The sequence below is a fragment of the Myodes glareolus genome, chromosome X (genome assembly GCF_982192425.1).
Source record: "Myodes glareolus chromosome X, mMyoGla1.1, whole genome shotgun sequence".
In the NCBI taxonomy this organism is placed as follows: domain Eukaryota; kingdom Metazoa; phylum Chordata; class Mammalia; order Rodentia; family Cricetidae; genus Myodes; species Myodes glareolus.
This window is the reverse complement of record NC_142053.1, coordinates 24,897,142-24,914,349: the sequence shown is the minus strand read 5'-3', so window position 1 is coordinate 24,914,349 and position 17,208 is coordinate 24,897,142. Positions and strand designations below refer to the sequence as shown.

Genomic DNA, 17,208 nt, shown 5'->3' with positions numbered 1-17,208 from the left:
TCAGTTCCTACTAACTTTAAACAGAACCATGAAAAACATGGCTTCTTGCTTCTTCTGGCTCCTCTGGGGTAATCAAATTTCCAGGTTTATGCCTGGTTTGCCTTTTAGAACACTAAAATCTAATGTCTCAGGAAGTCCTTAATAATAGCACATTGAGATAGCTTTCAGCTCCCTCAGTTCCAGAACACCTCTGCTGATTGGGTATGGTAGCAGGGAGAGGCAAGAGGATTGGGAGTTCAAGGCCAAACTCTGTGCTATATGAGACTCTGTCTCAGACAACAGAAGAAGAAGAAGAAGAAGAAGAAGAAGAAGAAGAAGAAGAAGAGGAGGAGGAGGAGGAGGAGGAGGAGGAGGAGGAGGAGGAGGAGGAGGAGGAGGAGGAAGAGGAAGAGGAAGAGGAAGGAAGAAAGGAAGGGAGGAAAGAAGGAAGGAAGGAAGGAAGGAAGAAAGGAAGGGAGGAAAGAAGGAAGGAAGGAAGGAAGGAAGGAAGGAAGAAAGAAAGAAAGAAAGAAAGAAAGAAAGAAAGAAAGAAAGAAAGAAAGAAAGAAAGGAAAAAGAAAACCAAACTAAACCAACGAGCATTTCTGTGGAACCCAAAAGTTCAATAGAAATACTCCTCATATTCTCAACATAAATTATCCTTCCATTTGCTTTGTCCCACTTTCTCTTATGCTCCACCTTCCTTCTGAATGCAGTTGACTGAGCCCCAGGTGTAGCCCAAACTTGCTTATTTCACAGTTCCCAGAAGACACCAGCAAGATAATACTGCCTGCAAGCTTATCACTTTGCAAGTGGCTACTGTAGCCCTACCAACAAAGCAAATGGAGATTTCTAGGAACAGATAAAATCCCATATGCAATCTGTCACTGTTTAGTTTTCACCGGCAATATTATTTGGCAAAGTTAATGAATAGCAGGGTAGGAAGGGGGAGAAGGGTGTAGCTGGCTTGGAGTGAGGAAGTCAAAGGCAGGACCCTAATTCACAGGTGAACACGTGAGGAAAAACTGTCCTTGGTGGGCAGCCTTTGTTTCTTCCTGGAACCTGGTTGTAGGTTGAGCCAGTTGATAGTACAATTAACATCAACAAAATACTATTATGAAAGGCCTTATATCTGGTGCTCTGAATAAGGCCCACTCAGACTACTAACTAGCCATCTCTGGATCTTCACTTTTAGAATATTATGTTTTATGACAAGATAGATATTGATATAGACATCAGGATGACATACCTATGACATACATATATTCTGTATGGCTCGTGTCACACATTATGTGTTATTATTTCTTCTATTTGCTAGTTAGATAGACAGACATTAGTAAACTTGGAGGCCATTGAAGATGGGCTCCTCCATCATAATCAACTTTGCCTTTCTTTGAGTTTTAAAATACCATATGTAAAGGTGGAGATATCAGAGCTTTGTTAAGATCCATTAAGGGAAAGTTACTTCCTCTTGTTAAAGGAATGTATTCTGAGTTCTACTTCTGACCTTAAATGGAGGCAAGACATTCTGATTTGTCTCAAATGAGAATATTACATATTGTCCCTTACTGTAAAAGGTCCATGCTGCCATTAATCACAGCAGCACTTGGGAGGCAAAGGCAGGCCGATCTCTGTGAATCTGAGACCAGCTTGACTTACATAATGAATTCCAGAAAAGCCAGAGATATATATTGAGACCCTGGCTCAAAAAAAAAAAGTTCCATGCTTCTGGATTGGTAGACCAAATATTGTGAAAATGACTATACTATCAAAATTAATTTGTAGATTTAATGCAGCACCTTTCAAACTTCAGATATATTTCACAGGTTTAGGAGAAAAACAAGAATTCATATGGAACCCCAAAAGACCACAGAAAGCCAAAGAAATCCCAAGGAGTAAGAACAGGACTGGAGGTATTACGATACCGGCCTTAAAGTTTCCTATAGGGTTATACAGCCTGGTACTGGCGTAAAAATAAACACTAACACCAGTGGAATAGAATGAGAGGATCCAGAAATAAAATGACAAAGCTATGCCCACTTAATTTTTGACAAAGAGGTTAAAATCATACACTGGGGAAAAGAGAGCCTATTCAGCAAACATGCTGGCCGAACTGAATTTCTCCCTGCAGAAGACAGAAATTAGATTATTATCTTTTACCTTGTACAAAAATAAGTTCAGAAATAGATCAAGAACCTTAATTAAAAACCTGAAATACAGACACTTCTAGAAAAAAACATGAGGGGGCTCTTCAAGATATTGGGATAGGCAAGAATTTTTTGAATCGAACACCAATAGCACAGGAACTAACCCTGTGTTTTCACAGATGGGACTACATGGAAATAAAAAGTTTTTTTATGGCAAAGGAAATGCTCATCAGAATTAATAGACAGCCCATAGGATGGAAGAAAATATTTACCAACTATACTTCAGAGGGCTACTATTCAGAATTTACAAAAAAATGCAATTAAACACCAAGGATTTAAAGAAATTTGTCAGTCAACAAATAGGTTTACTATCCAAAGCCATCTGGAAAATAAAAATTACAAATAATAAAATAAAATTTAAATAAGAAATAAAAATCACTACTTTGAGATACCACCACAAGGTGTCACCTGTCACAGTGGCAATAATCAATGAATCTAACAACAAATGTTGGAGAGGATGTGGAGAGAAAAGAAGCTTCATTCACTGGTGGTGGTGGTGGGTGCAAATTAATACAACCATTGTGGAAATCAACTTGCAGAGTTTTCAAAAAATTAAAACTAGAACTACCATATGACCCTTGTATTTTACTCCTGGCGTATACCCAGAGAACTCCATACCCTGTCGTAGATGTATTTGCATCCCTATGTTTATCACTTCTTTATTCACTATAATCAGCCTTACTACCCAGCAACAAGAGAATAGATAATTAAAATTTTGTATATGTAAAAGGTGGAATACTATTTAACTATAAGAAAAAATATGAAATCACAAAATTTGTAGAAAATGGATGGAATTAGGATGTATAACATTAAGTGGGGTCACACCGTCTCAGAAAAAGTCTCTGCATCCCTCATATGCATAATCTAGCTACATACACATGTATGAAATCTAACTAGCTATATATGTACATGCGAGTGCAGTATATTGTGTAGAAAAGAGAACAAGAAAGGCTCAATATTAGGTGATCAACGGACCCTACTGGGTTAACTCACTTTAATTGTTTTATTTCAAACTTTATTTGCACTCAATAATGGTCATGAGTGAAAGAGGATATAAATCAAATTCTTCTACTAGTTCTTTTTTTTTATTGATTTTTATTGAGCTCTACATATTTCTCTGCTGCCCTCCCCTTTAACCCTCTCCCAAGGTCCTCAGATCCCAATTTACTCAGGAGATCTTTTTCTTTTTCCCTCTTCTTCTACTTCTAATGCTTTTTTTTTGTTTTGGTGGTGGACAAGTGAATAATAATATATTTATTTGTGATAGCGTAAAGTCCAACGTGAAGTTGCACAGCTTCTATTCTGAATGCTACTCAAACTATACAGAAGTTCACTGCGTTGTATTGTCTTTGAGTCTGGTTAATTTCAGTTTTTCACTTGCAATCTTCTTTTTTAAAATAATAAAGTTTGAAATAAAACAATTAAAGTGAGTTAACCCAGTAGGGTCCGTTGATCACCTACTCGTGAGATTATCCTAAATCAAAAGGAATCGCTTTCTTGTTTCCTTTTATACATCTCCTTCCTTCCACCAACTGTCAAGATTTGTAGCTTCCTCGCACTGTTGTCATTCAAAATTTAATAAACTGGCCTTTAAGTTTTCTTCTGAGTCCATTTAAAAATTCATGTGACCAAACTGGACACTCTGAATGTGGCTGGCAGTGAAGGCTGACTGAGAAGCCAAGGACAATGGCACTGGGTTTTGATTCTACTGCATGGACTGACTTTGTGGGAGCCTGTTTTGTTTGGATGCTCACCTTTATAGGCCTGGATGAAGGGGGGAGGACCTTAGACTTTCCATGGGGCAGGGAACCCTGACTGCTCTTAGGACTAGAGAGGGAGGGGGAGGGAAAAGGGAGGCGGGCAGGAGATGGAAATTTTTAATAAATAAATAAATAATAAAAAGTGTTAAAACCAAAAATAAATAAATAAAATAAAAATTCTATTATTAAAGAGAATTCAGAAAATAGTACCCCTATTCTCTACTGACATATTGACTTCTGAATATTTATGACATGAACTATCCAAGTAAATATGTATTGCCCCTTATGCCATTAGCTCTTCGAGTGCAGAAGACCCATCCTTCAGATTCCTTTCTATAAAGTAACTGTACAGGACACACCTAGATGCTCAATGAGGGCTGATTAAATTGGCCTGACCTGGTTGGGACAAGCAGAGCACTTCAAACTACTCAAAATGTAAAAGATTAATTAGTTTTATTTATGTGTATGTATGTCTGTGTATGCCATGTGCATGCAGGTACCCACAGAGGCTGGAGGAGAAGGATGGGTCTTTTGAAACTGGAGTTGTGAGTCGCCTGTTGTGGGTGCTGGGAGCTGAATACAGGTCCTCCGGAAGATTACCAAATATTTTTAACCACTGAGCAGTATCTCCACACCTTCAAGCTAGCTAATCTCTTTGGAGCGCAGTTTCTTCCTGTGTAAAATGGGAATAATAACTGTGAGGAGTTTGAGTTCTTGGGGTTGTTGGGAGGGTAGAGATTGAATGAAAAAATGAAAATGGTTCAGTTCTATAGGGATTAGGCTGGGGGAAGGGAAGCAGAAGCCCAGGTCCTGGGAGGGAGAGGTTTAGGGTAGTCGCGGAGTGAGGAGTGCTGGTAGGAGTCGCAGGTACTGAGTGAGACCTAACAGAGGTAGCATGCGTAAGTTATCTCCCTCATCATTCAGCACTTGTTCACTATCTTCTCAACTGATAGATACTAATTTGACAATATTGATTTCTGCCTGCTGGTGGAAAGAGGCCACATTTCTTTCATAAATCTGTGGGTATTTAATTCAGTTTGTAAAGCAACACCGATCCATCTTTAATATTGGGGCAGGAAACAATATTTAGCATCTCATGGCTATCTTCTTTACTTTTCCACTGTTAAGTCCAGAACAGGGACGCTTTGAGGAACTGTTTTTGAGCAGCTGCCCGAGAGAAAAAGAACAGGGCTTTAGATTAAGAGATAGAACTGGAACTTTTAGACACCGGAACAGACACACTACTTCATTCAGAAAACGTTTAAAGCTAAATCAAACAATGCCAGGGCATTATCCGGAAAGCCGAGGATCCCGCCCCTGCTCTACGTAACAAAAGGAAGCAGCGAAGAACTCGGGAACTATTTCCCACAGGAGCAAAGACTACTAAGCGTGAGAAAGCGCTTCCGCGCTACTGCGCAGGTGCCAGTCACAGGGAACTTCCGGTGGAAGTTCCGCCTCGAGTTCTGCCGGCTCCAATCTGAGCTGGGTGATCGGGTTGCGTGCGCCCTTCTTAGCCTCACCCGGAAGCTGATGGCTTGAGCGAGGAGCGCGAAGGCGCGAAAATGAAGTAAGGCTTTAGTTTCTCTGTGGAAGGGGGAGTGGGATGCGGATGGCTGCCCACAAAGACGGTGACCGGTCCTTGCCGGGGTGGTAGGGCCTTCATGGCCTCGGGGCGGCAGAAGCTCGGTATCCAGAAGGTAGGCTGTGAGGAATCCTACTTAACGTCTTTCATTCCTCCCGCGCAGTCCCTTAACCAAGGTGAAGCTGATCAACGAACTGAACGAGCGAGAGGTTCAGCTCGGGGTGGCAGAAAAGGTGTCTTGGCACTCGGAATACAAGGACAGCGCCTGGATCTTTCTTGGTGAGGTCCACAGTTTTCTCTAGTGGTGCTGTTCAGAGTCGCTGCGCCCCCGCTCCGGGTATTTTGCGCCCCTGCTCATTACTTCTGACCAATCTAGTCACCCACACTCTTGTAGCTTGTCTGCCCACAGGTCCGTTTTTGATTTTTTTCCTTACTCGTCCACTTTAAGATGTCTTAGAAACCAGTGCTTTTTAGAATTGTTATTTACCATTCTCTGTACTTAAAATCTTGCCACTTGGCTGCTCAGACACAGTTAACTCCGCAATGAACCCATTATGATGCCAAAGAAACTGAGGTGCAGGCAGGTTAATAGAGTTCTTTAAGGTCACACACTGCTGCACTGAAAACTGTAAGATTAGTGCTCATTATTTCATGTTTACTATCTGCCTTTCCTCAAAATTATTTTCTCCTCTGATTGACTTTTGCTTCTAGTCCTTTGCTGTATTGTTAGGCACCAGGACAAACATTAGCCAGCTTGGAAGACACTGAGGGCCGACACATTCAGCTCCACTCCTGCTTAAGATTTAAAATGCCACCTGAAAAAGGTGGGGATATCTCGGTTTGTTCATTAACGGAAAACTATTTTTCCTGATGAAAAGAATGCAGTCTGTATTACATCCTTGGCCCTGGGTGGCTATGGGATATTTTAAGCAAACCTAAGTACTACATACTAGTGTGTCCCTTCCTTAAGAGTTAATTCTGCTGGGTTTAAGATCATCTGGCTAGGAGTCGCCTGCCAGGAAAGTTCATTCACCTGAAGACATGGGAAGAAATCGATCCCATTAGTGAAACAGTGCCCTTATACACCCCAGGAGGGTCTCAGTGCAGTTGTTTGCCTATTGCTGCTAAGTCTACCTGCTGTTCTGACTTCCAACCTATCCACCCCCTTCTCTTTTATCCCTTCTATGGATACTGACTGAAATGCTGAGCGTGCACAATAAACTTTCTTATTTCAAATCTAAAGGCTCTCCTGTTCCCTTGCAGCCGCTTCTCAGCCTCCATTTCTGAGCATGCCTGCCTGCTTGACCCTCTGATTCAGTAGGCATGGCAACATGTTTCTTATTTCCCTCCCAGTAGCTGGTGTAACTGACGACTTGCTGGACCTTAAGCTTCCTCCTTAATCTGTTTTAAAATTACTAGCGAGACTAAGAACCTGCAAAGGGGAACCGTTAAGTCTCTGGTAACAGTATTACTATCCTGTGTTCACTTTATGACTTTTGAAAGAGGCTGTTCCACTAGATATTGTGTTAAGCACTTTCTATGCACATCTGTGTCTATGACGTTCCCGTCAGGCAAGTATACTGATGACCCCTGTCTACACATGAGGGAAAAGTCATGGAGGGAAATTGATGTCCTCTGAAATGCATAACATTTTTTTATATCTATAATTTCTAGTTTGCGTGTAGCTGAGCATAACGGCCTATTTGAACTCAGTGTTTGTGAGATCTGAGTCTTGTGCAGGAAATGATCTGCTTTATAGAATTTTGGTTGTGAGGACTGAATGATAAGATTCATTTGGTAAGTGGTGACTCCTTTCCACTCAGAATTAATCACTTTTATCCTTTTTTTTTTTTTTGAGACAGTCTCATTTTGTGGCTCTCACTGTTCGGGAACACACTATGTAGACCAGGCTTGCCTCAAGCTTAGAGATCCGAGAGTTACTTTCCCCTGGACTGTTGTAACCTTCCCCACTCTGTCATTGTATGAGGCTGATTTTTGTGAGCTCAAGGCTTACTGACTGCAGCTCCAGTGTCTGTTAGTGCATAGTATGTAGTAAACACTTGATTAATGCTTGCTGAACTGGACTGTGCTTTTTTTTTTTCTAGGAGGGCTTCCTTATGAACTGACAGAAGGAGACATCATCTGTGTGTTCTCACAGTAAGTCCTCTTTCATTCCCTACCTTCTGAGTGCACAGAGCACTTTGCTTCCGTAGTTTATTTTTGTAATGCCAAGAAGGCATTACACCTCTAACGCTGGTAGAAGAGGCTGAGGTAGGAGGATCACCATGAGTTTGAGGCCAGCCTAGGCTACATAATGCATTCTAGGTCAGCCTGCACTACAGAGTGAGACCTTGTCTCAAACAGCCACCAATTTTAATTCTAGGCTGAATGACGTCCCTGCATGGGGAAGGCTGGAGCTTTGATCAGTCCCAGGATAGATAAGTTCCAGAACATTAGCACATGGGAGATCCCAGAGCTTGGAACATTTAGAGGATGTCTGGGGGGCTCTAGTTCATTTCTGTCAAGTTTTTACTGAACCTTGTTCAGCATGGGCTTGCATTGGAACAAAGTGGAATTCCCAGGAAGGTGCAGTGTCAGGGCCCCTTGACCTTATCTGTGTGGCATTGTAGAATTAGGGCAAAGCACTGACAAAATTGGGCAAAACAGACACAGTTTTAGGCTGGTATGTTTTATCAGCATTGCTGCACTGCTGTCTGAAATGGTTTTACTAATTTCCACTCTCACTGAAATGCCTATTTATCCAAATCCTTTTTTTCCCTTTTGATAAAGGGTTTCTCGGTGTAACCCTGGCTGTGCTTGAACTTCCTATCCTGTCACTTTACTGTCTATTTTTGTCATTGTTTATCATCAATGCTGTTTAATTTTCTATATAAGCTATTGTATATATTCTGCAAGCAGATACTTTTACTTTTCCATTTCTTATATTTATTTATCTCATTGTGTTGGCTATAGCTCCATTATATGGTCAAATAGTTCTCAACCTTTGTTGAATCACATTTACTATTTTGCACTAAGATTCTAAATTTTGGATTGGGGTGTGTGTGTATGTGTACATGTATAAAGTCATGTAACTTATATATCAATTCCCATTTTATTTTCTGATTTTTTTTATTTACAAAGCTTTATTTAGAATTAGTTTTAGAAGAAATAAGGTAGGCTATTTTTGTATTCAGTTAATTTTTGCTTTGATCTTTATTAAAGCCTGTCTTTATTAGGTTACTTTTATTTTATATTCATTCTTTTTAAAAAACCAAATTCTTCAAGGTTATAGATTTTTCTCAGTGTAGCTTCTAGAAATTTTCATGTATTTTAAATTTTTTGTTAGTTTTTAAGTGTCCATTGACATTTTAAATTTTGTTTAATTTTTCTTTCATTCAGCTATTACCTAAGAGAATAGGTTTCAAATTCAGGTTAGTAGAAAGTTTTCTTTTTAATTATTTTTTTTAATTTTATGTGTATGGGTACTTTGCTTGCATGTATGTCTGTACTATGTAAGTGCCCAGGCACAGAAGAGGATACCAGACTCTTACTGATAGTCATGAGCCTCCAAGTGGGCACTTAGGAAGTGAACCTGGATTCTCTAGGAAGAGCAGCCAGTGATCTTAGCCATTGAGACATTTCTTTAACTCCAGTAGCAGGTTTTGTTTAAAATATTATTTCTAGTTTTATCACACAAATTGGATTGGTAAGTATACACTGTCGATTTTTAGAGTTTATTTTTAACTAGTTTTTTTTTTTTTTTTTGGTTTTTCGAGGCAGGGTTTCTCTGTATAGCTTTGTAGTCTGTTCTGGAACTTGCTCTGTAGTCCAGGCTCACCTCGAACTCACAGAGATTCACCTGCCTCTGCCTCCCGAGTGCTGGGATTAAAGGCGTGTGCTACCACTGCCTGACTATTTTTAACCAAATTCTAAATATATATAGTTATGTGCTTACATGTGTTTGTGTGTGTGTGTGTGTGTGTGAGAGAGAGAGAGAGAGAGAAAGAGAGAGAGAGAGAGAGAGAGAGAGAGAGAGAGTAGTCACTATAGAATGCTGGAGATACAGAGGTTGTGAGACACCTGGCTTGGATAATGGGAACTAGAGTCGGGTTTTCTGCAAGCGCAGTAGGTGCTCTTAACTGCTAAGCTGTCTTTTTTTTTTCCCAGAAGCTTTAGTGCTTATTGATACTTATTTTGGGACCTTACAAATAGTGAATTTAATTTGTTTTATGATTTCTTGAAAATAATTTATATCATTATACACTTCAAAAATACCTATATGTTTACTAGTCTGACATGAGTAGATTATTGGTAATTATTTTTATTTCCATTTCTTTTGTTATTTGATATTAATTCATCTAGCCTTATTTTTGTCAACTTTGTCTTAAACATCAAAATCTCTGATAAGTGTCTGTTTCTTTTGTGTAGCCCTAGCTGAACTGAAAATTGAAATATAAATTAGGCTGGCTGGCCTCAAACTTATGGAGATCTGCTTACCTCTGTCTCCACCCACACCTGCCCAAAAGTTTTGATTCATGAGTTGTTTTTTTTTAGTGCAAATTAACTTTGTCAGTTTCATTTAATGCATTCATTTTGGCCTTGTTAAATTCTTATTTAACTTTTTATTTTCAACCTACTGTGTCATCTTAATTGATTTCTCCTGTACTGAGTATTTGAATTTTGTTTCAGTATGAAAATTTTTGCATTTTAAATGAATAATACATTTTATAAACTGAACAGATATGGGGAGATTGTCAACATTAATCTTGTGAGAGACAAGAAGACTGGGAAATCCAAAGGATTCTGTTTCCTGTGCTATGAAGATCAGAGGAGCACAGTTCTGGCTGTTGACAATTTTAATGGAATTAAGGTAAATGTGCTTACTGTGCAGGATTTGGCTGGACTTCTCCTGTGTACAAGGTAGGCTTCATTCTTTTTTTGTTTGTTTGCTGTTTACAGGTGCAGAAAAAGTCCTGGTCAGCTGGATGTATTGTGGGGGTTATAGAGATGCCTAGACACACTGGATAGGGAATGATTCCAGGAAACCATTTTCTGGCTCATGCATCTGCCGGGATTTATTCTTTTTCCCTATGTGTTAGCAAACTGTCATTCCAGAAACATGAGTACTATGCCCCCTTATCTGAGGAATGTTTTTCTTATCCACATTTTCCATCTGTTCTAGTGCATTAGAGACTAGAAACCCTGCTCTTGGACATTGTGCTGTGCTAGGGAGCCGGGGGCTTCATCAGGGCTTTAGGAGCTAAGACAAGCATCTGTATTTAGTATATGATTCTAGTGACTTAACTTACTGGCTCTTGGAAACTCTTTACTTAAATCTGCTGACCAATTCTATAAAAATAGGCCATTCTGAAATTATAAGGGAGTGACCTTCAGAAGAAGTTGCCATCAAACAAAATTGCTTTTTTTTAAAAAAAAATGTATCAAAATGAGAAATAGAATGGATGACAGAAGCTTCTCAGGCTTAAAGGCACACGTAAAAATGTAGTCTTGGAATGGAACAGTAGAACTGAAATTCCGGGTTCAGATGCTGTTACCTGTGTAGAAGTAGAAATAGAAAATAGACTGTTTATAAAGCAAAGGGTTCATTTTATTGTTGCTCACCTGCACAACTATAGTCTGTAGTCCAATAGTCAGTGGAAACTGAAAGGTCTGGTGTGGCAGGAGTAGAAAAGGATATGCGAGCTTAAGAAAAAAAGGACGTGAGAAGATAATCATGGAACTAAATTTCAAGCTCCCTCAATGAAGCTCATGGGAGTCTGATGGGACCATGTTTCCGAGTAGCAAAAAAAAATAAATACATGGGAAAAAAACCAGAGGGGAAGGAAGATGAGAGAAGGGAGTAACACACATTAATGCCATACTAAATGAGTTCAGTTCTTACACATTCGGAGTAGTTGAATATTTGTAGTTGACATTAATAATAATGTCTTGTCACTTGAACATTAATACTAGAAACTTAGGTGACAAGTGTTTAATTAGAAAAGTAGTAAGGAATGACTATTAGGTCACATCAGACTCTGCGAGTTACCCCGGAGAGGGTAGCTATTAGATTTATCTCAGGACTATAAATTAGGAAAGTGAGTCTAGATATTTTATTCTCATTTTTATCATTTTCCAAAGACTCACTAAACACAGAATGAGCCCATTTTCTTTTCTTCCTGACCCCTTGCCATTCTGCAGTTTTCCCTTGACTTACCCAATCTGTAACAGTGAGTTCACTGCCTCTAAACAGAACCTTCAAATGAATTCTTAGCCAATGACTTCTGTAAAGTTGCCTTTTCTAATGGCGTTATTACTCAGTAATGCACAGATGTGGTATTTGCCCTACTGGCAGGCAAGCAAAGGTCTGGTAAAGAATGATAACCTGCTATTTCTTTAAGGAGTACCAAAGACTTGTGCTTTACTCTGTTTTGGTTTTAGGGGAAAAAGTAGCCATTTTGATTATGAAACCTGGTAGTTTTTATAAGTTGATTGTACTGTGTAGATGTCTAAAGTTAACTGTAAGGTTAGCTGGCCTTATAAAATGTAAAAGTAATGAAAATTCATCTGTTTCTCTAAATCAGTAAATATCATCCTTAACAGTATTTGTTTAAGCAACTCACTCTCCCTTCTGGGGATTTATCTTGATGGAATAGTATCTTCTGTGTTTTTCTGTACTCTCACCTGCACCTACAGGACAATATATTTCACTATGTTCAAGTCATGGGGCTAGGAATTTTTCCTGAACTTGTGAGAAATAGTTAACTGTAATTAATACCTGTTCAGCTATGTTCAGGGTAAGCTTACTTTCACTAAATGGGATCCATGTGCTCTTATTTATATATACAAATGGTGATAAAATGAAATTTTACCATATTCTCTATTTGGGCTTTTAAAAATCAAGTAAAGATTTCAATATGTAAAATCTTGTGTAAAAATTATCTGTAATGATTTATGTTTTATTAAAAGATGGCCTAATTAGTTTTAAGGAGGAATTTAAGGAGGAATTAATTAAGGAGGAATTAATAAAGTTATTAATTAATTAATAACTACAGTTTATTTACACTAAAAAAGGGAAAAAAGGAAGTAAAGGTAGGAATCTACCTCAGTGATAGCTCAGTTCTAGAGTCTTCTCCAGTATATATGAGACCCTTAGTTCAATACCACCCCCACAACAAAAGAACTTTGTTCCCTTGGTCTGAGTTTGTCTCCTGATTACTTTGTTGAAAAAGCAGCTGTTACAAATCACAACTCCAAAGAACTTAGACAACAATGAGAGGACACTAAGAGAGACTTACATGGATCTAATCTATATGGGAAGTAGGAAAAGACAAGATCTCCTGAGTAAATTGGGAGCATGGGGACCTTGGGGTAGGATTGAAGTGGGGAGGGAAGAGGCAGGGAGGGGAGCAGAAAAAATGTAAAACTCAATAAAAAAGAAAAAGCAGCTGTAACATCAGATTTCATGTTCTAGTCCTCATGCGTTTCTAGCGCATGTTGTTTTCTTGTTAAATGTGTATAACTTTGTGTGTATGTGTATTCATGTGTGAGCACGTATAGGTGGAGGAGAGAGGACAGCATCAGCATCACAAGATCTGTCTACCTTTTCCTCTTCCTCCTTTTTTTGAGACAAGATGTCTCACTTGTCTGGAACTTGTCAAGTAGGCAGGGTTGCTTGGCCTGTGAGCTCCAGCAGTCTTCCTGTCTCTGCCTCCCAATGCTGGAATTACAAGTGTGTGCTACCACACCCAGGTTCTGTGGGTTTTTAGGATTAACCTCAGGTTCTTATTCTTACAAGGCAAGTGCTTTACCAACTGTATTATTTCCCTATCCTTGTAGATAATCAGTTGTGCTTTAAATCCTAAATTCTCATAGACTTTCTTGATGATGTGCTTTAGGGTAGTACTTCTAAGTGGTTTTTAACTTCATGATACATGCAGGACATGAATAAATTTGCATAGTACCCATAGTATATCAAGGGAAACTCTGATCACAATTGCCCCAGAGGTCTCACCTGTCCTAGGCCCCATTCAGCTGCCCTGAATGCTGTGTATTATTATCTATAACACACACACACACACACACACACACACACACACACACACACACATATATATATATATAATATTATTTATATGCTATAACATACCAGTTGGCATGTTTTCTTTTATGGTTTTCTTATTTAAGGTAATGGATGTGATTCAAACCTTGATTCTCTGTAGTTTGGTTCAGAGAATTGGATGCTGAGGCTGTCTTTGCTAAAACATTTCTGGTCTTTCTTAGATCAAAGGAAGAACTATCCGTGTGGACCATGTGTCAAACTACCGGGCTCCTCAGGAATCAGATGATGTGGATGATGTGACCAGAGAGCTGCAGGAGAAGGGCTGTGGGGCTAACACACCTCCATCAAGTTCTCCTGAGGTCTCTGAAGATGAAGATGTCAAACCCACAAAAAAGTACAAAAAAGGTAGAGTGTTCAAACTTAGGAGGAGATTCTGGGTAGCCTTGATGTCTTCTTTTCCAGCCTGCATAGATAGTCAGTAATTGACTCTTAAGTGGAAAAAGGGAAGGTGTGAGAATCCTTATTTTTCAATAATTAATAATTTAATAGTTAATCCTTATTAATTGAGAAAACATGTTTCTGAGGAAGGAAGGCTAGTTGTATGGGCTGAATTATGTCTCCCTAAGTTGATATGTTGCCATCCTAACTCTTCTGTATCTCAAAATGAGATTGTATTTGGAGATACAGCCCTTTTGTGTGGGGTTGCTTTGTACAGCTTGACTTATCAGGAGTAGTAGATAATCCAGTTTGATTCTGGGAAACATTTTCCCCGGAGGCCTAACCTGTGACTGCTTCCTGCTGCTTCCTGGGATGTTTTTCACATGCATATTCTCCATCTGCTAGCATGGGAACATTTTGGAATGTCTCAGTTTTATGTGATCTACTGAGAGAAGAAAGGCACATTTTAAAGAGATTTCTTTGTTGTTGTTTTTTTTAACTTATTGATTTCCCTGCACAGACAAAAAAGAGAAAAAGAAAAAAAAGAAAGAAAAAGAGAAGACTGAAAGCAGGGAACTAGCAGAAGCGCCATCCCGCTCTTTGCCCTCCAGCAGCAAGACAGCAAAGGAAAAGGATGACCATGCCCCAAGGAAGCACAGCAGCAAGAACTCAGAGAAAGCCCCGAAGTCTGACCCCAGAGAGGGGAAGAAGAACCAACCAGGCTCCCCTGATGTCAGAAGTTCCTTCTATGGTAGAGCAGAGGATCCCGAGTGGGAGCCAAAGAAAGAGAAGCCCAAGCATGAGCATAAGTCCTCGAGCAGGAGGGAGGGAGAAGAAAAGAGCAGAGATAAGGATAGAGGGAGGAGCTCAGGTGCTGCTTATTCCAGCAGGCATGGCGGGCATTCTGAAGGGCGGAGTCATAGAAGCAGAAGTAGGAGTCCGGATAAGTCCCATAGGCATAAAAAGCATAGGCACTCCCGGGAGCGGGAGCCCTTCCATGCCACTGACCGTAGGCATTACTGAAGCCTGTGCCAACAAAATTCTGAATTTTGTTGTATAAATATCAAATTCTCTTTTTGTTGTATAAATATCAAATTTCTTTTTGATATTTCTCTACATAAAGGTTTGGGGACTAAATTCTTTCAATCCCTTACATGGCAGATTTGTTCAGAAGGCTTTAGTTTCAATAGCTAGATATTTGAAAAATTACACCAACACCATCCACTGTCCCTGGAAAATAGTTAACACTGACCAGAGTATGTGGCTAAAATTTGGTTTACAGACTTGTCCCTTAAATCCATAGACCTCTGATTTGCGACTGCTAGCAAAGGCAAACAAGGCGATGCTGAGTTCTAGCCTTCATGTTAGATATTTAGAGCCCAGCACTGTAGGCCCTTACCAGACGGCAGGCACAATTGCAGAGAGCTGCAGCTTCTGAGATTTGGACAGCTTAATGTGGATGTGATAGAATAAGACCAGCCAGTTTCCTCCCCATTACATCTCTTTTCTGTTCGCAGGGATGGAACCCAGGGTTTGTACACGCTAGAGAAGTGCTCTATTAGAGTCAGCTATTTCCCAGTTCTCTTTGTTTTTGGTTTTTGATGGTTACATTATCTCTTTATGCATTTTTTCTTTGTAACTTATTTATTTGTATTGAGATAAATACATACAAAATAAAATTAACCATTTTAAGCAATTCAGTGGCATTTAGTAATTCAGTGTTGGACTAAAACCATTTTCATGTTCTTCTAAATTGTTTATATCTTTCTCTCTTGTCCCTAAAAACCATAAATGGGCTTTTGTTTCTATGGATTCACCTATTGCTTACTGTTCTTATTTCTGTGACCAATTTCAGAACCCCTGATGAAAGCATTAAGGCAGGGTTTGTTTTCTTGTGTCTGTGGAGGCTATTGACAACTTGTGTCTATCACCCTCCTCCTTTCCTTTGAGACAGTATCTCCTCCTGCCCTGAGATGTTTGGGGTAGACCAGCTTGTCTGACTGGCATATCCTTGGGGTCGCCCCACCTCTTTTCCTCACCCAGCACTAGGGTTACAGGTATCTAGGTGCTGTTCAGCAAGCACTTTTGGTGGAGGAGGTGGCAGCAGAGAGCCAGAGTCCCCACCTTGGCAGCACCCGTGACCGCCTCAGTTTCAACCCAGAAGGCCCCTGCTCCCCACTAGCCATCCTTGTCCCCCATGCAACAGAGAGGGTGGCCACTGCCAAGGCGGAGATTCCGCTGTCTCCCCCACCCTGAGGCCGGGCTAGCTCAGTTGATAGAGCATGAGACTCTTAATCTCAGGGTCGTGGGTTTGAGCTCTGTGTTGGGCACCAGGTGATGCAAGATTTTACAAAAGTGTATTATGGGGATTCAATGAGAAATACAACCTCAAAGGACAAGGTAGACGCCTCCATGGGTCCAGCTGTCAAGTCCCACTGTTCGGCTTGCTTCTGCTCCAACCTCCCAAAGGGGCAAGAGACACCCCTCCTCTTTCTTATATGAGATCGCGTAGGACATCTGCACACAGAAGCCACAGCCTAAGGCCTGTACCCCCAAACTATTGCCCGAATGAATTCCCACAACATACTTTACCTATTGAGCCATTTTCCCGACCCTTATTATCTTACAGTTTGCGGGGATACTGCACAGCATGGGGAGGAAGACAAGTAGCAGGTGTCTGAGTGATACATGGCCACATTGTGTACTCAGGAAGCAGAGAGGCAAATATTGGTGCTCAGCTCACGTTCTCATTCTTTCTTTTTATCCAGTTCGGGATTCCAGCCCATGGTGTGGTGCCACCCACATTCAGGAATTATCACAGACACACCCAGAGGTATATCTACTAGGTTGACAGTGATGGTTAAATATAACTTCTGTTTTGCGTGCTTCGTTTCAGTGAAATTATACAGGAGTGGCCCTTTGTGTGTCTTTTTTTAACCTAGTATGTTTCCAAAGCTGATATTGTAGCATGTTTGTAGTGTTTGTAGTGCTTTCCTTTTCATGGCTGCATAGTAATGAAGAGATTATGGTTTTTGTTCATGGATGGACATTTCGAATTTTAAGTGCTTGGCTAGTCAATCATTGTGCCTTTTTTGGGTTCCAGACATGCCAGGCTTCCTTCAGCTATGCTAAGATGGGAAGTTGTCATATCCATTTTCCATCTAGTCTAATTAGCAGTTC

General features: G+C 40.0%; 1 protein-coding gene across 1 annotated transcript; it reads left to right on the top strand.

Moving 5' to 3' along the window:
* Window positions 1-5,396: 5,396 nt before the first annotated feature.
* Window positions 5,397-15,724, top strand: Rbmx2 (RNA binding motif protein X-linked 2). The gene is made up of 6 exons (XM_048450364.2): window positions 5,397-5,513; window positions 5,692-5,807; window positions 7,634-7,685; window positions 10,269-10,398; window positions 13,812-13,995; window positions 14,549-15,724. Exons 1-6 carry the CDS (start codon window positions 5,509-5,511, stop codon window positions 15,049-15,051), a joined length of 990 nt encoding a protein of 329 aa, XP_048306321.1. The 5' UTR covers window positions 5,397-5,508; the 3' UTR covers window positions 15,052-15,724.
* Window positions 15,725-17,208: the final 1,484 nt, after the last annotated feature.

Coding starts and splice junctions, on each gene's coding strand:
- Rbmx2 (XM_048450364.2), top strand. Junction 10,399..13,811: donor ACAATTTTAATGGAATTAAG/GTAAATGTGCTT, acceptor GGTCTTTCTTAG/ATCAAAGGAAGAACTATCCG. Junction 13,996..14,548: donor CACAAAAAAGTACAAAAAAG/GTAGAGTGTTCA, acceptor TTCCCTGCACAG/ACAAAAAAGAGAAAAAGAAA.